This window comes from Amblyraja radiata, chromosome 5 (genome assembly GCF_010909765.2).
Source record: "Amblyraja radiata isolate CabotCenter1 chromosome 5, sAmbRad1.1.pri, whole genome shotgun sequence".
Lineage (NCBI taxonomy): Eukaryota > Metazoa > Chordata > Chondrichthyes > Rajiformes > Rajidae > Amblyraja > Amblyraja radiata.
Genome location: NC_045960.1, coordinates 96,223,211 through 96,247,535, shown reverse-complemented (window position 1 = coordinate 96,247,535; position 24,325 = coordinate 96,223,211). Strand labels below are relative to the sequence as shown.

At 43.1% G+C, this 24,325-nt stretch overlaps 1 protein-coding gene across 2 annotated transcripts in view; it reads right to left on the bottom strand.

The window, feature by feature from the left end:
- Positions 1-7,280: 7,280 nt before the first annotated feature.
- Positions 7,281-24,325, bottom strand: part of prim2 (DNA primase subunit 2) — a 238,939-nt gene continuing 221,894 nt past the window's right edge. Inside the window, exons 13-14 of one of the 2 annotated variants that reach the window (XR_004412093.1) lie at positions 7,868-8,459; positions 7,281-7,834 (exon numbers count right to left, since the gene is read on the bottom strand). Coding sequence is in view for 1 of the 2 variants with exons in the window: in XM_033021862.1 (XP_032877753.1) it covers positions 8,214-8,459 (246 nt within the window). In the remaining variant the exon portion in view is untranslated. Of the gene's footprint in view, positions 8,460-24,325 lie in introns of both variants that reach the window. The other variant, XM_033021862.1, reaches the window with a different exon arrangement.

Genomic DNA, 24,325 nt, shown 5'->3' with positions numbered 1-24,325 from the left:
GTCTCTCCCAGTGTGGAGAGTCTCAAATGACCCGGACTAATCCACATCGCAACCAAAGTGCACGGCATTTTCAAACCACATATAGAAAAGCTGTCACAAAATATGAAGTGGCACTGCATATATTTTTTAAATGATTACAGGTCTACCACTGATTTTCCGGCAACTGGTGATCCGTCCCCTGCATTAGTCCAGACAAATTCCTCCCCCCTTCTGGAAGTTCCCCCTGAAATGTGGCGTTTAGGTCGGGTGAGGCAGCCGTTCTCAACCTCATTAGGAACCTCCGCGTCGATCGGCGGGTTGAATTTGCCCTCTGTGGCACAGGGCTCTGAACCCCCCCATCCCAAGGCCGTGACCTTTGTTGGTCTTGCAAAACGGATAATCCAGAAAGGCTCTGAATCAATGGTGCAGCTGTATTCACATATGTCCAAACGTTTGGATCAGGACATCACATAGCACAGAAACAAGCCCAGCTGGTCCATGCCAAGTATCCACTAAATGCTCCTACGTACTGTAGGGAATGCATTCAGGGAAACTATGAAATAGACCCAGATGTATAAGTTTCACAAAATTATTTTTATTGCAATTTCAAAAGAATATGAAAAAGCCTTTTGCATTAAACTGAACAAATTCTCTATAATTTTTAAGCATAACTTTACAAAAAGAATGTACTTATGAAAATAATTTCTAGTCACCAATTCTAACTTTGAGTTTGCTCATTGATAAAATATTAAAATGGAATTGACAAGAGTTATTTCTCATTTTATCAATAAGCAAGTTCGGTATTTCAACTGCGCATGCCCAGGTCATGGGTCATTCGGGATAAACATTCTCATCAGCTGAGCCACTGTGTGTGTACGGACCTGCGTATTCATTTCAATGAGATTTGTAAATAAATGTATCCGTCAAATATGTCAGCAGTAGGCCACAGTGTACTGCAGGCTGCACAAATCCACAATTGTATCTATTCAAATTATTGACTCAATACAGCACCAGCCCTGAAAACGCAAGAATGCCTGGAACGAACCTGTCAATTATCAAATCACTAGCATTAGCCGGAGTCACAGACATTCAAATTTGATGTTGATTTGCACGAATTACAAGTCAACCAATTTGAGGCAGTCCTTACATTCCTATCTAAACAACCTTCCTGGATTGAAGGAAACGAGAAGTATGTGCTGTGTGGGGGGTAGGTTGGATTTGAACAGGCTGGTTAGACTTTCGAGGTGGGTTGGCTTAAATAAAGATGCTGTCGCTTTAACCTCTGGGGTTGGTTCCAGCCTGGCAGGGCACACAGTTGGGAGCCAGCCACACAGTTGGGTGACCGGGTGGTGATAATTATGAGAATTTGCAACCATTTGAACAGCAGCCAAACTAGAGGCTTCATTCAGGAGTGGGTCGCATATCTCCAGCTGACCGAACCTGTTCTCGCTCTCTTTGAAGGAGGCGTGGCCCTCCCCAGCGAGTGGGCAAACGCGGAGCCATCCCGTAATATGAGGGGGAGCATTTTCTCAGTCAGACTTTGTCGACAGTTGGGTGGGGGATCTGGGAGAGAGCACGTTGACCAGCACAGTTTATTAACGACCCATTATATTCCGCCCTTCGGCCACTCGGCAACCTGGGCTGGTCTGATCTGACAGCCCTCTCGCTAGCTTGCTAACGCAGAACCTCCACAAAACCTTTGGGCTTCGGGTGACACCTGCACAAGGGCTGACGAACTGTGCTGGTCAACGTGCACTGGGCAAGATGGCTGGGGGAAACGCACCGCGACCACCGCAAACATGGAACAGCACAGACCACTCAATCTATCCAATACTAAAGGACAGGCATTTCACAGTTAAATGTCTTATATCGGTTGGCGGCTCCTTCACAGGGCCAACTCTAAACTGTTTTCCTCGGAGATTATTTTTTGTCTTAACGGTACATTCACACCGCCTGTAGGTAAAGCATCAGCCCACATCACACTGATACAGTCGCTGCCTGCCTCAGATTAAATATATTTTTGCACATGAATTATGAATAAAGATATGAAAATGTTTCAGACGCAAGTAATATTTTCTTATTCCAGTAGAAAATACATTAAGGATTAAATGAAAAATAATAAATTCATTAACTTTTTGAACATATCATAATTGCAGAATAATTAACTGAACTAGAACTGGGACTGTGTAAGTAGTGTGTGAACATCTGAAGAAGAATTCCAGATTAATTCCTTGGTAGAATAATAAACAATTTATATAGTTTATACAGCGCTGCGTTCACTTTTTTCTTAATCCCAAATGACCTTTGACAAATCCTATGATTCCATGCGTTTATCGAAATACCAAACTCGCTTATTGTCACAGGCTTCATGGGGTTATGTCATGGGGTAAACAGGCTTTGGTTTATGTAGCTATTTATGAAGATAGACACAAAATGCTGGCAGCATCTCTGGAGAGAAGGAATTGGTGACATATCTTCAAGAAATGGGAGAAAGCTGTCATTCTCAGGCCCAGGAATCATAATTGTGCAGTACACTTTAGTCATAAGTCAACCTTTCATAAACCCTTCAAACTGTGCACCAATATCGCCAACGATAGGCTAACCCATCATCACATCATGGTTCAACAACTCTAACGCCCAGGAACAAATGGGGCTAGAGAGTTGCACGGTCCATCACAGGTACTGACCTCTCCACCACCAATGGGAGCTATAGGTGGTCCACCTCAACAATGCAGCCAATATCAAAGAACCCTGGCCACGCTTTAATTTTGCTGATACAAATGAGAAAATGGTCCAGGTTCATGCAACTGAACACTGCACAGTACTCACCATTACCTCACAAACTAGGATCTTCTATGGACTTTGGTTTTGCATTAGTATAGTTCGCTAGTATAGCTGATATTAATTTATTGTATTAGTGATTACTATATATTAATCTGCAGGCTAATGGCTTGTTAGACTGCTGTAAGCAAGAATTTTACTGTTCCTTTGCTGGTACATATCTATATAATTAAAAGTCTCATCTTGACCACTTCCTGTCTGCGCTGCATATTGATTTTAGAAAAAACGCTACCATATATCACTATAATTTTTGGCCATCTTACTCGCAGTCCTCCTCTGCTGAGCAGACCCCGAGGATTTTTTCCCATTGAAGAAAAATAAAAAAGTTGAGTGTTTAAAAAACCTTGAGATCCTCTCGCCTGTCAATCACCGCAATGAAGGTAATGGCCATTCCGGGGGGGGGGGGGGGGGGGGCAGGACTATATAACCCCGGATGACTGAACATGACAGTCACTCTGCAAGATCGCGAGGGAGAGGCCACAATTCTCATTCTAGGCTGTGAATCAACTGAACAGTGAGTCTGCAATGTACTTGCATTAAATGATTTGTTAGCCCTTAATGAAAATGAACTGAGTTGTTTGGCCTGCCCTGTGCTTGAAACTGCAATCGAAATGAAATGAAAATGCAATGAGCTGTTTGGCTTGCCCTGTGCTTGAAACTGCAATGGCAATGGAAATGAAGTGAAAATGCAATGAGCTGTTTGGCTTGGCCTGCCCTGTGCTTGAAACTGCAATGGCAATGGAAGTGAAGTGAAAATGCAATCGGCTGTTTGGATTGGCCTGCCTTGTGCTTGAAACTGCAATGGCAATGGAAGTGAAGTGAAAATGCAATGAGATGTTCGGCATGTCCTGCACTTGGAACTGCAATGGAAATGAAATGAAAATGCAAAGAGCTGTTTGGCCTGCCCTGTGCTTGAAATGAAATGGAAATTAGTTGTTTGGCCTGCCTGAAACCATTAATTTCGGCCCACAAGGCCCTTATTAGCCGAGAAACCAGTCCCTTTTGCTCAAAATGCCCGTATTAGCCCAGGAGCATTTTGGCCCAAAAGGCCCATGCCCAGCCAGGAAAAGTTCAGAAAAAGTGCCTTTCACTGAGATGTCACTCAGATTTTTTTTTTAAAAGAGCCCCTTCAGCCCAGTACTAGCCCAGAAGGAGTCCCTTCGGCCCATCAGTAAGTATTCCCCCTGCAAGTATTAAACCTCACCCCAGTATTTTTCTTCCTCCCTTCATTGGCTCCCTGTGAGATCCAGGCCAGGATACTTTCCTCCTTCATTGCTGTGAACTGCAGAAAAAGGTGAAAAATGCCTAAAATTGATTCCCCATCCTCTCTCTCACCTGTTTTGGGCAAAATCTCTGGTTGTTTCTGGCCTGAGTGACTGAACTTCCAGCCCACCAGGCCTGAGTGACTGACTGCCAGCCTACCAGGCCCGAGTGACTGAGCTGCCAGCCCAAGAATCCATTTGGCCCACAATGTTCATTCTAGCCCTCTGGAAATCAGTCCCATCGGCCCACAACACCCATACTAGCGCCCCAGAAAGCTCCCCCCCCCCCCCTCACTGGCCACCAATATTGGAATTGGTGGAGAGGTGGAATATTGCGTTGGGGAACCAGCCCTCCTCCCATCCTCCCAACGGGTCCCACTTAGTCTAGTGATAACTAAATTCCTAAACTCTCTTGTCTCTTAAAAGAGTTGGACTTGTTTTGTTTGAAGAGATGAAGGAATGAAGAGTGGTCTTATTGAAGCATACACTATCCTAAGTGAAAAGGATGGGAAGCTAATGGGAGAGTCTCTAATAAGCGACACATTACAAGGGGGGCAGTCAATTAAAATGAAGGGGCATAAGAATTTATTCGCACAGGGGTCATTAAATCTCCAGGATGCTGGAGGTATTTATAGAGGGGGTAGATATATCTTGATAGACTGGGCAATTGAGGGCAATGTGGAACTGGCACAGAAGAGTTGATGCCTTGGGAAGATCAGCCATAATCTCGTCAAGATTTGGGGTGGTCTGTTCCTGCTCCCGTTCCTGCGTACTTGGATTTTTAAATAGCACACCAGGAATACACTGCACCAAAGTGGCTATAATGCATTGCACTCACTCCTCTTGACCTATGAAAGTTTGCGGAACAAAATGTTTTGCATTTCTGTACTGCTGTATTGTATATTTATGGGATAACATGGTAAGGTACAAAAGCCTGAGAAAAGCCTAAGATACATCAACACCACTGCACAGTACAGGAAACATTCTACAGTACATGGTATATACTTGGTTCTTGGTTTCTTGGTCCTCCAAAATATTCCAAATGGAATTTAAACTGGAGGTGGTGAAGGGAGGGCTTAAGTCAGAAAGGGTTATTGGGAAGAAAGAGCTACTTTAAATTCAGTTGCATCTGGTTGGGTAACTATAGTTGGGTGGAGATTATTCCATGCTTTAATTGTGCGGGGGAAGAACGAATTGCTGTACACATCTGTCTTTGTAGCTGGTATCACAAATTGGATCGAATGCCCTCGTCTGCTCCTAATTGGTTTGGGTTTGGTGTAGGTCTTGTAGTCTATGTCGAGCTGACCATTTAACATATACAAAGTGATCGGGGAACTCAAACTAATAATGACAATTTTCTAAAAGGATAATTGAGTTGACCAGAAACTAATGCAATCCAAGCAGAAACAATCATAGTCTCACCAGAGTTGTTCTCCATAATTTAAATCACACTTCAGTGATAATTCATGTTCTTTGCTTCCTAATCTGTCTGCTGTGGCACGTCTAATGGCAATCCTCAGGTCTGGAGAAAGCTCAATTTTGATCATAGCAAATCAGCCTAAACAAAACTGTATTAGCCGCATAGATATTCATGCTATTAGACTCTTGGAGCTGTTATGCAGCGTTGAACACAATTTGTTTTGAATGGTAATCCATGTATTCATTGATGCTTCCCTTCTACCAACTAAAAAGGGCAGGAAAAAAACACTTCAATTAGGTGGTTCATACCCATGGGTACAGTGCAATGTTTTGACTAAGCAGTCACCAGTTTAAAAAGTTCTCTGTAACTACATGCTACTCATTTGTAGCCATTAAGAGCAGATCCCAGGAGATTGATGGGCTAATAGAGATGGGTACCAATTTGTCATATCTTCCTCAAGATTATCTTGAAGTAGGCTCAGAGAATGGTACATGAGAGGTCTTGTCAACTGGTTAAGTACTGCATGGGCTTTTAACTTCATACTGAAGTCAAAAGCCCATCGCTGCTCTTCACACAATGGAGATTGTATGGTTGAGTTATTCCATAGAGTGCACTTTTCAGATAATCATTACACGCTCTTCACTGGAAAACCTTGATAACAAAATAAACTGCAGAGGTCATACCACGAGTGGTAGACCTCAATAAAAACTCTGCACTCAATTTACCCAATCACAAGATCGTCCTATACACAGTCAATTCTCGTTAATCCAACACAATCTGTTACATTTTAAATATGTCAGATTATCGATATTTATGACCTTGGAAGAAACCAATTTAACTCTGATTGTCTGTGAATGATGGGAAGCTGAGATTGTGTGTACGGCATATATTTATATGTATCCTTCTGATAAAAAAAAGGTTTCTATAACAAATACAATTTCATTCTAACATATATAATGACAAAAACATACATATGTTCATGGCAAAAACAGTTTATTTATTAAAGTTATCACTTCACGTTTTCTGCTTGGTTGTGAAAAGGTCGGTAAACGGTGTTTTTATAATCGAGAAAGTGCAGTACAGTCACTGATGTTATGTGATTGGCTGTGAGCTGCAGCGGCGGAAATCGCTATCAAAACATGGGGGACACACACACACACAATTTATTGGCGGACGCGCACGCAAGGCTTCAGCAGTGGGCCCTGTGGACAGTAACATCGGGAGCTGACCTAGCTGGTGACCGAACTCCAGCAACAGCAGCTTCGTCCGTCCCGAATAGTGACGCTTCAATCGGCCCGTTCGCGGGGCGTTTCATCGCCCGGCGCGGCTTAAAATCTGCCGGCGGGGACTTCAACATCGGGAGTATCGATCGCCTCAATGCAGCAGTTTGATTACAAAACATGGGGGGTATTGTCCCCCATCTCTCAAAACATGGAGGGGATGTGTCCCTCCCCGGGATTTCCGCCCATGGTGAGTTGAATGAAGAGTTGGAGGCATGTGCCCTGAAATGTTTGTTTATAAACTAACTGCCAGTTTGAATGTAACTCTAAATGACTAATTGGTTTTAGAAAAAAGTGTTGATATCAGAATGTGAATTGTTCGATAAACGAGTATGTTTTTATTGTATTAAAATTTGTGATGGATAGTGAATATTCTGGAGTGTCGGATTAACTAGAATTGACTGCATATTCACTACAACTGCACAGTAAGACTCGCAGCTGCATAAATGTTTGTAATAATGATGATTCTAGTATTTGTTTCCATATTTTCCTCAGAAATCAAAAAAGAACACAGAGCGTTTACTTATACTTTATCATACCAGGGCAGAACAAAACTGCAAGCTGATGTGGTAGTAATTGCATACAGGGTTCACAAAGGTGTATAAAGCTGTGCCAAAGTTCAAAGTAACCAGCTTTAAGGCAATACTTGTGAAAACCAATTTAAAATATCAGTGGAGGTTTACGGAAATTCCAGCATTGCAATAACATAATTTGCATTGCACAGTCCACATTATAAAATCTTGAACAGGAAAAAAAATAGATTGAGATGCGTCTCTCTTCCAGAAATCTGATAGTATGATATAAGCTTTCTTATAATGTACTTATTAGGCATTTAGACAATGAGAAAGTACATTTCACATTACAGTGCAACGAAGTGCATGAAAATGGTGAATCCTCAAGTCCTCTTGTACAATTACAAATGCAATAATGCAGATTATTGGAAATGGAAGTCGCTTTGTTAGCTGGTGTGCTACAGCAAAGCATTCACAAACTTCTGTACAATTAACCTGAATATAATTGATGCCTTATAATGAATTCTGAGAAGACATTACCTTCTAAAAGTGTTGACGTTGATAAGATGTTACCAAAGTAATTTAACATTTCTTACAAGATGTGGAATAAAGTCAAATGACCATTTTCTAGGCTGAGTTCCATAATGATCCATTGGCATAATTTACATTAAATGTGCCATTTATTTCAAGGAAATGTTCAAGCACCAATGAAAGTCTCTTGTGTGCATTGTCTCTGGCAGTATTTCGAGAAATACAAGTTATCTTGCTTTAGCCATTATGGAGAGAATTAATTTTACCTTAAGCTTATTTACTCATTTAAAGAGAAAAAAAACTAGATTGGGGAAAACATGGAACAAATTCACTTCAGAAAACATTCTAACACAAAATGCATTTCAATGGATATCAGTCGCATAGCGAATCATTCAGGATATTCTTCACTGAGAAGCTCTTCAATATTTATACCCTCCACATCAGTCGACTCTGCCTGGCTCGTGGCTGTGGAGACAGTGGCACTCTCCACTTTGGGGGGTTGGCTGGGCTGGCTGCGCTGGGAGCTCTCTGGCTGGTTTGACTCTTTCTTTGTATCTCGGCTGCTGTTCAGAATCTTCTGACTCTCAATGAAATACTGATTTGGATGATTCAGAGAAAACCCAATTTCGTCAATCTAAAAAGGGAGATAGAAGTAAAACATTGATATGCTAAACAAATTAAAGTATAAAGTTCAAAAGGAAAAATGGCTGAAAATAGATCATAAACAACTGAGTTTTATATTTCGTGTAAAACAATATGAACAATTCAATTTCAAAATGTTGTTTTAAATAGCAATGAAAGCAAACCTTTTAGATCAAATTACTATAAAATATTACATAACATGATATGCTGGCTCCAATTATACTAAATGTTATATGTGATACTTGCAATGTAATTTCTGAAATTAGAAAATGGCTTTAACAAACTAAAATCTTCCTCTCAGCATAAATTCTGAATTTTTATGTTTACTATCATTCTCCAAGCCAAAACCTTAGTATTAGACTGTGAGCACAGTTCAAACATTTTATATAAAGGTCAACTAACATCAAATAGTTACAGGATAGTTATCCATGTTCCATCTGAAATAGTGGACTTCAAAAACAAGCAATTCATGACCTAGATATTCCAACCACTTTTTCTCAACTTAAATGGGGTAAACTTGCACTTTAAAATATCAAAAACCAAACCACTGATTTCCAATAAACCATGGGTAGTTGCATTTATATAAACACGCAGGGAATTTTGAATTGCATTACTAACAGTTTACGTTTGAAGTGGAGACACCGTTGAGAGGTTAATAATTTGTGTTCAAGTTCCCACAGGCAGCAAATCAAGGAATAAATGAAATGAAAGATCACAGTCTATTTTTGGTTGTGTTCGCTTGTGAAAGAATCTTGCCTCGATTGGCAAAACAAAACTCCTCTTTGAACAGAGTCAGAGAGTCAGAGAAAGATAACCGACCTTTTGGCTCTCAACAATTCCCTGACCCTCAAGCACACGCCCACGCATTCTGATTTTCACATTTTCATCAGCTCTCTTCTTCATTCCACCACTCATCTACACAGTAGGAGCAAGCCACCACGGTGGCCAATCAACGAACATGTTTTCAGAGCGTGAGAGGAAATCAAGAGCACTCCAGCAGAGGAAAGTCACCAAGCGGTCACAAGCAGGCACAGACAGAATAAGAATAAGGGAGGCTGCAGAAAGTGGTGGATGTTGCCCGGGCTACCGATCTCCCCATCATCAATGGCATCTACAGGATGCACCGCCTCAAGAAGGCAGGCGATATTGAAGACCCACACCACCCTGGCCATGCTCTTGTCTTGCTGTTACCATTGGGGAAAAGGTACAGGAGCATGAGAACCGTTACCTCCAGGTACAAGAACAGCTTCTTCCCATCAACCGTCAGGTTTATGAACCACCCTTCACAACTCGACTACAACCATACCTCAGCACCAAACCAGTACTGATTATCCACTACTGTGGTTGCTCTACATACTTCATTGTTTTGCATTTGCATGTTTCTGTTCACTTAGAATAACTGACTTTTATTGTGCTGGCTCATATCCAGTGCATCTAACAAATAAACACTCTTGATTTACACAGCAAGTATGATCTGTAAAGGTGTTTGAAGCAGATGTATTTGTATAAACAAGTATTGTGTATATACTTGATAAGGAAAGATTTTGTTTTAGGACATAGGATATTGTGCGTACTAATTAGAATGTCTTTACACAGAGACACAAAAGCCCAAAAGCTTTATTTCCATGCAAGATGATACTGAACATTCAAAGTCTAATAGTACAGTTTGGCCATGTTTTTCTGTGTTAAATAACCATAGGAGTGCAAACAAAAAAACTAATCTCTACATGCTTTTGCTCTTTAATTTTTGAAATTCAAATAATATCAAGCTGAAAAGATAAAGTAAAATGCAAATGATATCACTGAAGAAGGCCTTGATAGTCATGACAGGTATAGTCATGACAGTATAGATAAGCCTTTCCAGCCTCTGATCACTCCTTTAGGTAAGCACAGTGAGCCCAGATGCAAGCAACTCATTTTCCAGTAAAGACATGCGTTGAAAGGGTCTACTAACAAGGAACACAGATTCAAATAGCCGCATGGGAATATCCATTATGAAACTAAGCCAAGGTAATTGAAAGTATCCTGGCTTGAACGAAACATGGTTGAAAAGCACATTTTGTTTCCCAAATTATATATTTTAGTTAGGAATGCCCAGTGGTGTAACATTTTTGTGCTTAATCTGGGATTGCAGTGTTCAATGCTCAAAATATATGGAGCCCCAGTGTTGATATATAAAACACAAAGACTATTAGATTAATCCGAACTGTTTCTGATGTAATACGTTTCTGATGTAATAATTCCAGGGTCCTGCATTGTCAGGCTCAGCTGTCTAGAATACCCCCTTAGTTGTGGACTTCTGAGCATGCTGAGAAATCTAATTTCAAAGGAGGAGAGCTATATCCAGGTGCAACAGAGGTTCACCTGCATCTCCTCCAACCTCATCTATTGCATCCGCTGCTCTAGATGTCAGCTGATTTACATCGGTGAGACCAAGCGGAGGCTTAGCGATCGTTTCGCCGAACATCTCCGCTCGGTCCGCAATAACCAACCTGACCTCCCGGTGGCTCAGCACTTCAACTCCCCCTCCCATTCCGTATCCGACTTCTCTGTCCTGGGTCTCCTCCATGGCCAGAGCGAGCAACACCGGAAATTGGAGGAACAGCACCTATGTTCCGCTTGGGGAGTTTGCATCCTGGGGGCATGAACATTGAATTCTCCCAATTTTGTTAGCCCTTGCTGTCTCCTCCCCTTCCTCAGCCCTCGGACTGTCTCCTCCCATCCCTCAGCCTTCGGGCTCCTCCTCCTCCTTTTTCCTTTCTTCTCCCCGCCCCCCCCCCCCTTCAGGCTGAAGAAGGGTTTCGGCCCGAAACGTTGCCTATTTCCTTCGCTCCATAGATGCTGCTGCACCCGCTGAGTTTCTCCAGCATTTTTGTGTACCTTTGAATTTCCAGCATTTGCAGTTCCTTCTTAAACACAAGAGTTTTATCTTTATATTTTTCAAACATCTCAGGTTGAACATGGATATTCCTGTTCTTACATACAAGTTGTAATTATTCCAAAGACCTGATGCCAAAGGAAAGTTCAGTAATTTCTTTGACTGAGCTTCATTTGCTTGCAAGCAACAATAAAAATATTACATCCTTAAGCGGCCTTTTCACGGGGCGACTTGACGCAAGAGTTAACCAGAGTTTAACATCGTGGGAACCTCGTGCGATAACAGTACGGCATTCGTGGACCACCGTGGACCACCGTAGCGCTAACGGCAGGTAATCGTGTATCTTGGTCACTCGGGAGAAAATTCAAGAAAGTTTGAATTTCTCCAAGAGTGACTTGTACACTTGTGGTTGAGCATTGCAACATTATATGGACGTAGTGGCCAGTACGATATCCGTAATAACTCTTGCGGGTACCGTGGGAACTCCTGCGAATGGTGAACCCGGAAGCTGGACAGAGGGGACAGAAGGTGAGTAAAAATTGTCTTCTGTGGGATTGAATTTAAAAAATAAATAAAAATAAAGATTTGCATCCGCATATGGACATCAACTTATTCATGAATTATGTTAATGAGATTCAAGAAAATAACTATAATCTTTAAAAGGGACTTTAAAAGGGACTTTACTGAAAGGTTACGCATGTTTATGGTCCGTGAGAAATTTTTCACATGTACTTTTTTGAGAGATACAGGTCGGAGTCCTCGCCGACTAGCGATCGATGCCTTTCCGAAGCAGGGTCCGGAACGCTACCAATCAATGTTGTACAGAGACCCGTGTAAGGAGTGAACTGCACATGCTGGTTTAAACCGAAGACAGACACAAAAAGCTGGAGTAACTCAGCGAGTCAAGCAGCATCTCTGGAGAAAAATAGCTGATGTTTCGGGACGAGACACATCTTCAGACTCAATTCCGATTAGGCTGTCTGAAGAAAAGTTCCGATTCGAATCGCCACCTATTCTTTTTCTCCAGAGATGCTGCCTGACCCGCTGACTTACTCCAGCTTTTTATGTTTTTCTTCCCAGATCTGACTTACCTGCTGAGTTACACCAACATTTTGTGTCCTTCTGTGCGTATTAACCAGCATTAATCAGCGTCTGCAGTTCCTTTAGACATTACCTAACTTCAGATTTTAGAGATATAGCGCGTGGGAACTCCTGCGAACGGTAATCCCGGAAGCTGGACAGAGGGGACAGAAGGTGAGTAAAAAAGGTGGTCTCAATATCGACAAGGGAACATGTGTCCTTCGAGGACGTCCCACCTAATTGTCATTGTTGGATAATCTTTTTAACAGGAACACTTGCAGAGATGGCTCCCAGAAAATCTCAAAGAAAGGGGGTAATGCGTGTCAGAGATGTTTTTGCCATGTTGCTCTATTCAGTTTCTATATTGTTTCAGTTTCTATATCTATATTGTTGCTCTATTCAGTTTCCCAGGGGGTCGGGACGGGACTGGAGTTGGGAGGGAAAGGTGGGGGAGTCGAGGGAGGAGGGGGAGACAGATGGGGGTGTCTTCATTTACTGGCGGCGGGTGTCTGTCACTGAAACAGGCAGGTGAGATTTCACATCCACCTTGTGTGTGCCTCTCTCTCTCTCTCCCTCCCTCTTACACAGGCTGAGAGAATCTGCCTCTGTGAGTGTACGTCTCTTTCTCCCCCTCTCCCACACACAGTAAGACCGAGGTACTGTGCTCAGTCCATCTGTGTCTCCCACATACACGGTAAAACATGTCTCCAAATGAGCCAATTCAACCAAGGGAGGATATTTATAGTGTGTGAAAAAAAAAGTTGCATCATTTGTGTCACGTGTAGTTCACGATGTTCATTCAAGATTTAACGCGAAAGCTCGGGAGACGGACAAGTCACTCGCACAAATAACAGAAATGACGAGTACCGTGGGAACTCTTTATCTACCCCCCATTATATCGTGCGAGACTCGTGCTGGACCACGACCACTTCACTCTGGTGACATCTTGCGTCAACTCGCCCCGTGAAAAAGCCCCATAACTCTTACCATTTATATTGTACTTCCACCTAAAATTTCTGGATGGAAGTGAACTTGGCTAATTAAATTACTTTTACGCACTTCAACATTTCCACTGTTCGCATTGTTGGCATTGCACAAGCCGGGGAGGGAGACTGACATCAGGTCACCACACAGGATTCTTAAGCCTGTTACACCATGCAATTAGATCACACTTGGTCACTAACCCAACTCTACAGGAGCATTGCAAAAAACAAATAAAAGCCAGGTCAAAGACTTAATTTTACTTCGGAGTCACGTGAGTGACTATGTGAAGAACCCGTCCAGCACGCATGCGCGACATGAGCGTTCACGCAGTGCAATAGCGACGAACGGGAGTACGAGCGCTCCCGCTACAAGCTTGAAAGAACGGACCGTTAGGTAAGTACTTACCCACAGGTTCAAACTCACAACTTTGCTCCTCTTTGTGCACCAGGGGAAACTGGAGCAAAGCAGCACAGAGGGAAAACCGCCCCCGTTCGACTCCAGGGAAGGAGCGTTCCGTCAGTGGAGGGGGCGAGAGGCGGCACCTGGACCGCACACGCTGCGGTCCACAGTCAGGGTACCGAGCCGATGCCCAGTCCGCTAAGAGCTGTCTGACCAACAGCAGCGGACTGGAGGAAAATCAAGACACAAACCAGCCGGTAATCCCTGCATACTCCGACAAGGAGACTCGCCGCCCGAGAACGGCAGAGGCAGCCGCTTGAGCAAAGATGGTGACCAATCATCGGGCTGGAGACAGACACACGGAAGACGGACAGGCCGGCTCATTCAGAGAGCCGGCACATCAAACTATCGCCCGAGTGCGAGTAAGTGTCTGTTTCCAAGCCTTAGAGAAAGGTCATGGAGTAAAAAACTCCAGTGAGACTTGCCTCGGGAGCTGGGGCAAGCTCGCCAAGGGAGCACAAACAATCCCGCTCCAGTGCACTAACAGCACTGGCCATCGTATCTCCCTCATCAGAGGGGATCGTTGGCGACCAGGGCTGGGCTGGTCAAGAAGAGGGGTCGCTGGCTGAACAACATCGGGAGTATGCTTGGGGTACAGGACCAGGAAGAGCTGCTGGGTGTGAGATACCGCTACGTGGCTACACCACGAGCGAGATGGCCGTTACAGCCTAATCTGGCGGCCAGCTTACTACCTGTTTTTAAAAAAAAAAAAAAAAAAAAAAAAACCTCTCCCAAGACAGGTAGTCATGAGGCGTTGGACTTCATCACGCCTCCCCAAAATTGCATTTGCTCAAAGTGCCTACCATTGTTGGGGGTACATTGAGCAGGGCATTTTAAAACCCAAAATCTTAATTTGGAATATTGATACCCCTGACGTCGGCTATCATTTCGCATGCTCATTCCAGAGGGGCAGGGTAGTATGGCAAAACACCTGACCCTACTGTTCAACACAGTATGTGATCCGCAACCTCTGGAAGAAAGTCATAAAACCTGCCCTCAACCTAAAAAATTCACTGGACTGTGAGAACGCCGACCTCAGAACCACAGATCCTGCTATCTGGCAAAGTTACCAAATCAAGCCTAAAAACTGGACGAAGTATCCAAGATATTCGGCCTCATGAGGGCTGGACCTGGAATGAGCAAACCACACAAAACCAGACAGCAGTACCTCCATGCATCCACCAGTTGGCATCTACTTCATGGTATTGGTGAAAGCTCGGGGCCCGCATGCCATTCCCCGCAAGTCTTTCAGGACAGGGCCCAGAGCAGGCCCCATGGAAAATGCACCACCCCCCAACAACACCACCCCGACAGACAAGGAACCAGAGACCGAAGAAAGGAACATACCACTAAACAACAGTGGAGGTAGGTGAGTATGGTTCCTACCATCACATAAAAGGTGAGGGGATTGTGCTAACAGGGGGGGGGGGGGACCACACCTGGTTTTGGAAGCATGAAGAGCTATCACACTTGGTAGTAATATACCAAAAGTATTCAAGGATAAAAATTGAATTTAAGAAAAACTTGCCACCAGTTCAGCATGCACCCCACTAAAAAGGAAACATGAGGGACAAGCTGAACTGGAGAAGACATACAAAGGGGTCATAAAGAAGTCTAAATATGAAACTTTGAATCCGTATTGAATTTACCAAAAAAGATGGTGAATGTCGTACCATCATTGACTTAACCACTTTGAATACTTTCACCAGGTATACACACTTTAATGGAAAACATTGTAACTGCCAAACATGGATTTCCTAGGATACCTTATGGTAGGCATCGACTTAAAAGATGCATACTATTCAGTACCCATTCATAAAGATCATCGGAGATACCTAATTTACCTGGATGGGGTAACTATGGCAGTATAAATTATTGACTAATGGCCTAAACATGAACCAAAACAAAATTAAGGAAACACATTGTCATGGCATATCTCGATGATATTTAACAACAGACAAAACCATGGAATTAGCTAAATCAGCAGCATTAGCTACTAAAAACTTATTTAGCCTGGGCTCTGTCATGCAATCCAGATAAATCTACGTTGACACCATCCACAACTATGGACTATCTGGTATTCAATTAACTCAGTCCACATGTCTATACGTTGCCAAGGAGAGTCAGCATAATTGGCACAAACCTGTAACAAATGAATGGTTAACAATCAACCAACCATTCAACAAAGTGGCAAGAGTAATTGGGAAATTAGTAGCAGCATTACCAGCTACTTAACTTGGACCTTTCCATTAGAGCTAAGGTACTAGTGTTTAAACAAAATAACCCATATCCAGAACAGGTGGTAAATGGACTAATCTAGAGTCATCATCACTACAGACACTGGACATAAAACATAGTTGGAAATGTTGGGTGCGTTCTATGGGTTAAAAGCATATTGTTCAATAGTGCACCATTTTGCATGTTCATTTATAAATTGACAATATCACAGTGGTGGCCTATACTAAACCACATGGGCGGAACAAAATCAATATCATGTGACAATTTGATTAACACAATTTGGTAATGGTATGTCGTCAAACATATTAGACTATCAGCAACCTACCTACCAGGTGAGATAAATATTGTGGCAGGCATGTTAAACCAAAGTATTTGCTGAAATTACAAAGCAATATGGAACACCAGATTTATTTGTATTCCGATTGAATCACCACGTATGTCGCATGGGAACCAGACCTTGAGGCAGCGGCAATGGATACATTCTCACTGAACTTGGGGGGGGGGGGGGGGGGATCTAATCTCTATGTTTCTTCCCCTTTTCTACCTCATCAGTCAGGTACTACGTAAATACAGATGAATTTGCTTCGGATTTTTGGTAGTACCTGACACAGCCATGTTTCCCAGTAATCCTTGAGGTCATTGAAACCCATGACCATTCCCCAGGGAACAGATCCACTTATCCACCCTGTATCAGGCGTAAGTCACCCATGCCATGACAGAATAAACCTACTGGGTTGCAGATTCCAAAAAAGACCTTTTGATGGACCTGGGATTGTCAAATAAGCCTATGAACACAATGACATCATCTCACCGACTCCACGAAGAACCAATATCTCTCCAGTATAAGAAAATGGGAAACATACTGCTCGAGAACAGAGACAACCTACTAATCAACCACCATATCAATAGAAACATAGAAAATAGGTGCAGGAGTAGGCCATTCGGCCCTTCGAGCCTGCACCGCCATTCGATATGATCATTGCTGATCATCCAACTCAGTATCCCATCCCTGCCTTCTCTCCATACCCCCTGATCCCTTTAGCCACAAGGGCCACATCTAACTCCCTCTTAAATATAGCCAATGAACTGGCCTCAACTACCTTCTGTGGCAGAGAATTCCACAGATTCACCACTCTCTGTGTAAAAAAAGATTTTCTCATCTCGGTCCTAAAATACTTCCCTCTTATCCTTAAACTGTGACCCCTAGTTCTGGACTTCCCCAACACCGGGAATAATCTTCCTGCATCTAGCCTGTCCAACGCCTTAACAATTTTGTAAGTTTCTATAAGATCCCCCCTCAATCTTCTGAATTCTAGCGTGTATAAGCCGAGTCTATCCAGTCTTTCTTCATATGAAAGTCCTGCCATCCCAGGAATCAGTCTGGTGAACCTTCTCTATACTCCCTCTATGGCAAGAATGCCTTTCCTCAGATTGGGAGACCAAAACTGTACACAATACTCCAGGTGTGGTCTCACCAAGACCCTGTACAACTGCAGTAGAACCTCCCTGCTCTTATACTCAAATCCTTTTGCTATGAATGCTAACATACCATTTGCTTTCTTCACTGCCTGCTGCACCTGCATTCCTACTTTCAATGACTGGTGTACCATGACACCCAGGTCTCGTTGCATCTCCCCTTTTCCTAATCGGCCACCATTCAGATAATAGTCGACTTTCCTGTTTTTGCCACCAAAGTGGATAAAATCACATTTATCCACATTATACTGCATCTGCCATGCATTTGCCCACTCACCCAACCTATCCAAGTCACCTTGCAGCCTCCTAGCATCCTCCTCACAGCTAACACTGCCCCCCAGCTTCGTGTCATCCGCAAACTTGGAGATGTTGCATTCAATTCCCTCATCCAGATCATTAATATATATTGTAAATAGCTGGGGTCCCAGCACTGAGCCTTGCGGTACCCCACTAGTCACTGCCTGCCATTCCGAAAAGGACCTGTTTACTCCTACTCTTTGCTTCCTGTCTGCCAGCCAGTTCTCTATCCACATCATTACTGAACCCCCAATACCGTGTGCTTTAGGTTTGTATACTAATCTCTTATGTGGGACCTTGTCGAAAGCCTTCTGAAAGTCCAGATATAACACACCTACTGGTTCTCCCTTATCCACTCTACTAGTTACATCCTCGAAAAATTCTATAAGATTCGTCAGACATGATTTACCTTTCATAAATCCATGCTGACTTTGTCCAATGAATTCACCGCTTTCCAAATGTGCTGCTATCCCATCTTTAATAACTGACTCCAGAATTTTCCCCACCGCCGATGTTAGACTAACTGGTCTGTAATTCCCCGTTTTCTCTCTCCCTCCCTTTTTAAAAAGTGGGGTTACATTAGCTACCCTCCAGTCCTCAGGAACCACTCCAGAATCCAAAGAGTTTTGAAAAATTATCACTAATGCATCCACTATTTCTGCGGCTACTTCCTTAAGTACTCTGGGATGCAACTTATCTGGCCCTGGGGATTTATCGGCCTTTAATCCATTCAATTTACCTAACACCACTTCCCGGCTAACCTGGATTTCACTCAGTTCCTCCATCTCAGTTAACCCCCGGTCCCTTGCTATGTCCAGCAGATTATTTATGTCTTCCTTACTGAAGACAGAACCAAAGTAGTTATTCAATTGGTCTGCCATGTCCTTGTTCCCCATGATCAATTCGCCTGACTGCAAGGGGCCTACATTTGTTTTAACTAATCTTTTCCTCTTCACATATCTATAAAAACTTTTGCAGTCAGTTTTTATGTTCCCTGTCAGTTTTCTTTCATAATCTATTTTCCCTTTCCTAATTAAGCCTTTTGACCTCCTCTGCTGGTCTCTGAATTTCTCCCAGTCCTCTGGTAGGCTGCTTGTTCTGGCTAATTTGTACGCTTCATCTTTTGTTTTGATACCATCCCTGATTTCCCTTGTTATCCACGAATGCACTACCTTCCCTGATTTATTCTTTTGCCAAACTGGGATGAACAATTGTTGTAGTTCATCCATGCAGTTTTTAAATGCCTTCCATTGCATATCCACCGTCAACCCTTTAAGAATCATTTGCCAGTCTATCTTGGCCAATTCACATCTCATACCCTCAAAGTCACCTTTCTTTAAGTTCAGGACCCTTGTTTCTGAATTAACAATGTCACTCTCCATCCTAATGAAGAACTCAACCATATTATGGTCACTCTTGCCCAAGGGGCCATGCACAACAAGACTGCTAACTAACCCTTCCTCATTACTCAATACCCAGTCTAGAATAGCCTGCTCTCTCGTTGGTTCCTCTACATGTTGGTTTAGAAAACTATCCTGCATACATTCCAAGAAATCCTCTTCCTCAGCACCCCTGCCAATTTGATTCACCCAATCTATATGTAGATTGAAGTCACCCATTATAATTGTTTTACCTTTGTTGCACGCATTTCTAATTTCCTGTTTGATGCCATCCCCAACTCCACTACTACTGTTAGGTGGCCGGTACACAACTCCCACTAGCGTTTTCTGCCCCTTAGTGTTTCGCAGCTCTACCCATATCCATTCCACATCCTCCAAGCTAATGTCCTTCCTTTCTATTGCGTTAATCTCCTCTCTAACCAGCAACGCTACCCCGCCTCCTTTTCCTTTCTGTCTATCCCTCCTGAATATTGAATATCCCTGGATGTTCAGCTCCCAGCCTTGGTCACCCTGGAGCCATGTCTCCGCGATCCCACCTATATCATATTCATCAATAACTATCTGCACATTCAACTCATCCACCTTATTACGAATGCTCCTTGCATTAAGATATAAAGCCTTCAGGCTTGTTTTTACAATACTCTTACCCCTATACAATTATGTTGAAAAGTGGCCCTTTTAGATTTTTGTCCTGGATTTGTCTGCCTGCCACTTTTACTTTTCACCTTGCTACCTATTGCTTCTACCCTCATTTTACACCCCTCTGCGTCTCTGCTCTTGCACCCATCCCCCTGCCACATTAGTTTAAATCCTCCCCGACAGCACTAGCAAACACTCCCCCAAGGACATTGGTTCCATTCCAGCCCAGGTGCAGACCGTCCTGTTTGTACTGGTCCCACCTCCCCCAGAACTGGTTCCAATGCCCTAGAAATTTGAATCCCTCCCCCTTGCACCATTTTTCAAGCCACGTATTCATCTGCAATATCCTCCTATTTCTACTCTGACTAGCCCGTGGCACTGGTAGTAATCCAGAGATTATTACCTTTGAGGTCCTACTTTTAAGTTTATCTCCTAGCTCCCTAAATTCACCTTGTTGGACCTCATCCATTTTTTTACCTATATCGTTGGTGCCAATGTGCACCACGACAACTGGCTGTTCACCATCCCCCTCCAGAATGTTCTGCAGCCGTTCAGTGACATCCCTGACCCTTGCACCAGGGAGGCAACATATCATCCTGGAGTCTCGTTTGCGGCCGTAGAAACGCCTATCTATTCCCCTTACAATTGAATCCCCTATTACTATTGCCCTTCCACTCTTTTTTCTCCCCTCCTGTGCCGCAGAGCCACCCATGGTGCCATGAACTTGGCTGCTGCTGCCTTCCCCTGATGAGCCATCTCCCCCAACAGTATCTAAAATGGAAGGTACACAAAATTGCTGGGGAAACTCAGCGGGTGCAGCAGCATCTATGGAGCGAAGGAAATAGGCGACGTTTCGGGCCGAAACCCTTCTTCAAACCCTTCTTCAGATACTTCTTCCAGCAGCAGTATCTAAAATGGTATACCTGTTTAGGAGGGAGATGACCGCAGGGGACTCCTGCACTAACTGCCTACTGCTATGCTGGCTATTGGCCTCCCGTTCCCTTTCTGTCCTCTTACCTTTTACCTGCGGTGTGACCAACTCACTGTACGTGCTATTCACAACTTTCTCAGCATCGTGGATGCTCCAGTATGAATCCAACCGCAGCTCCAATCGTTCAATGCGGTCTGCCAGGAGCTGCAGCTGGACACACTTCCTTCCTCCAATGTATCGGAGTTCCTGGCCAGCCTTCGCCACGATGAAGGTCTGAACTATAGCATCAAATGTGCTAGTAGTGCACTGTCAGCCTATCTAAGGCAGGCACCAAGGGAAACAGGCCATAGGTCTCGTCCACTGGTGGCCAAATTTATGAGAGGTACCTTCTATTCAAAATCCCAAGACCTAGATATACCAAGGTCTGGGATGTCAGCGTTGACCTGACATACTAAGGGATGGCCACCAGCAAGATTCCCTACTCTGAAAACAGCTACCCTGTATACGGCCATGCTATGGCTTAGTCTCAGCATAAGGGTCCAGTCTTTTACCTACTCAGACTGGACAATATGCTCATAACATCAGACCAAATAACATTCACCATTCAGGAACTGGTAAAACAGAGCAGACCAGGAACTTCAGGACTCATTATGGAATTCCGGGCGTACCCACCTGACCACCGTTAAATGTCATGACTCACCTTCTACAATATATCAACACAACCAAAAATTCCCGAGGGAGACAAAATGAGTCGGCCACAAAAGGCCACTGGGTCAGGGTACCGAGTCAACCATCTCTAGATGGCTCAAACAGGTATTGGGAGCTGCTGGAGTGGATACCGATATTTACACATCTCACTCCACCAGAGCAGCATCCATGTCGGCGGCTAACAGTATGGATGTGCCACTGGACCTAACCTGGTAACAGCGGGGTGGTCCATGGGAAGAACTTTCAAACATTCTACAACAAGCCATTAAAACCTGTTTCACTTGCAGAGAGAAGTTTAGAGCTGCAAAAAATACATATAATTTAGCCCGGGGGAGCATTAATTCTTTGTTATTATTTTCAAATAATACCATTGTTGTTTTTCAAACAGATTCAGGTTTGATTACGATAACATACTTCCTCCCTTGGATGACTTCGGCAGCGAGTGAAGTATGGACTGTTACACGATTTGAAATCACAGAGCTTTAAAATCTTCACGTAGTCACTCACGTGACTCCGAAGTAAAATAGTAAGATTAAACGAGAATTTATTAGTTTGAAGTTTGATCTGTATTTTATGAGGAGTTATGATGAGGGATTACGTGCCCTCCGCTCCCGCCCTCAATTATAGAGATCAACTGGTAACTTAGTTCTCCTTGTCTTTACTATGTTTATTTCAATTCATGTTGTTTTCTGTGATTCCACACGCTGCTTTGAAGTATGTCGCGCATGCGTGCTGGACGGGTTCTTCACGTAATCCCTCATCGTAACTCCTCATAAAATACAGATCAAACTGGTAAGTTCTCGTTTAATCTTACTATTTTAAAGCAATGACCAAAACTTAATCAATAGGTTTTAAGCAGCATATCAAAGGAGGAGCAAGAGATTGTGTGATTTAAGGTAAGAATTTCAAAATTCAGGAGGATTAATAGCAGTAGATAATGTTTCCAGTGATGGAGTGATGAAATGTAGGGGTAAGCAAAATGCCATGGTCAGAAACATAAATATGCTGCAAAGGATGACTGCAGAAATTCTACTAACCTTTGCATGCAACAGTGTTTCAATATCAATTCTGAAAGGCTTGGGGTTAAGATTTGGACATTGCCTCCTCAGGCCTGACTTCAAAAACGGGAGTGAGAAATGATCCAACCTACCAATTCCCCTTTTACAACTTGAACATTTCATTTAAATTGCCCCTATTAATCTTTTTATGTTCCAGGCTATACTATCCTAACTTGTGTAACTGGACCAGATTATTTAATTCTTGGAGTCGATCACACTGGTAACTCGACAGTGCATTTCCTTTAAGGCCAAACTAGCATTCCTAAGATGCAGCGTGCAGTACTGCTGACAATATGCCAAGTGGGTTAGAACCAGGATTTGTAAAGCTCTAATATAGCTTCTAATCTATTTCTCTTGACAGAAAGACCCATATTCCTTTAGTCTTTTGATTATTTCCTACACATATCTTCAACATTTTCATATCAATGCAATATCGTGTAAGGACGAACTAGTGCCTTTTTACCTCACTGTTATTAGGTTTTCCCCTTTACCCTATTCAAGTAGATTGAATTCCAAGCAGATATTGTCACAACTACAATGGAACTAACTTGTCACACTTTCTTCAACGTACATAAATAATTTCATTCTCCCATCTCCAATGCTGTCTATCTTTGTATTATCACCAAACCAGTAGAGTGACATCCTTTGCGCCATCTAAGTTTATAAATAGAGTGGACAGTTGCCATTCCTGTGCAGATACTTCTGGGCACAACTCACAGCCCTGAATACTTAATCATTATCCTTAGTCCACGTCTTCTGCCACTCAGGCAATTTCCAAACTAGGTCAATCATTTCCTACAGCTTCAAATTCAAGCTAGTCCCTAGTGAGGATCTTTATCAAATGCCTCCAAGATGCAAGACTCTTCAAAACTTTATTTTAAAAATACTGTCATCCCCTACAGTAATGCCGTAGAATTTTGTATCAATTATGGTGATACAAAAACAATCCTACTGTAAATCATAGAATCCTACAGCACAGACCCTTATAGCCAACTTGTCCATGCTGACTGTTGCGTAAACATGCAAACTACATTTCCCCACATTAGCCCTACACAGAACTTAGAAGAGTACACTGTAGAAAGCTACTGCAGATAGATGTTGGTTTATTCCTCTCTTCCGGTTTCCGGCCCCAAACATCACCCACTGTTTTTGCCCAGAGATGCTGCCTGACCCGCTGAGTTACTCGAGAATTTTATGTCTATAGCCCACAATATCTGTGCCGAACATGATGCCAGAGTGCAGAAGGGTCTCGACCCAAAACGTCACTCATTCCTTCTCTCCAGATATGTTGAGTTAGTCCAGCAATTTGTGTCTTTCTTAAATATACTCTAATCTCCCTCTGCATGCACATGATCCATATCCCTCCATTCCCTACATATTTGTGTGCTAATCTAAAAACCTCTTAAACACCATCATTGTATCTGCCTCCACCACCACCCCCAAAAACACATTCCAGACACTCACCACCCTCTGTGTACAAAATAACTTGCCACGCATATCTCCTTTACCCTTTGTTCCTCTCATCTTAAAACTATACCCTCTAATCTTTGATATTCCCACCCTGGGGAAAAAAGTCATAATATCAAAGTTTTTAACTACCTGTTCAAATGCCTTTAAACATTGAAATTGTTTCTGCCTCCAACACCTGCTCTGGCAACTCGTTCCAGATATTCAAGATACAAGAGTGTTTAATTGCCATATGTACCGGGA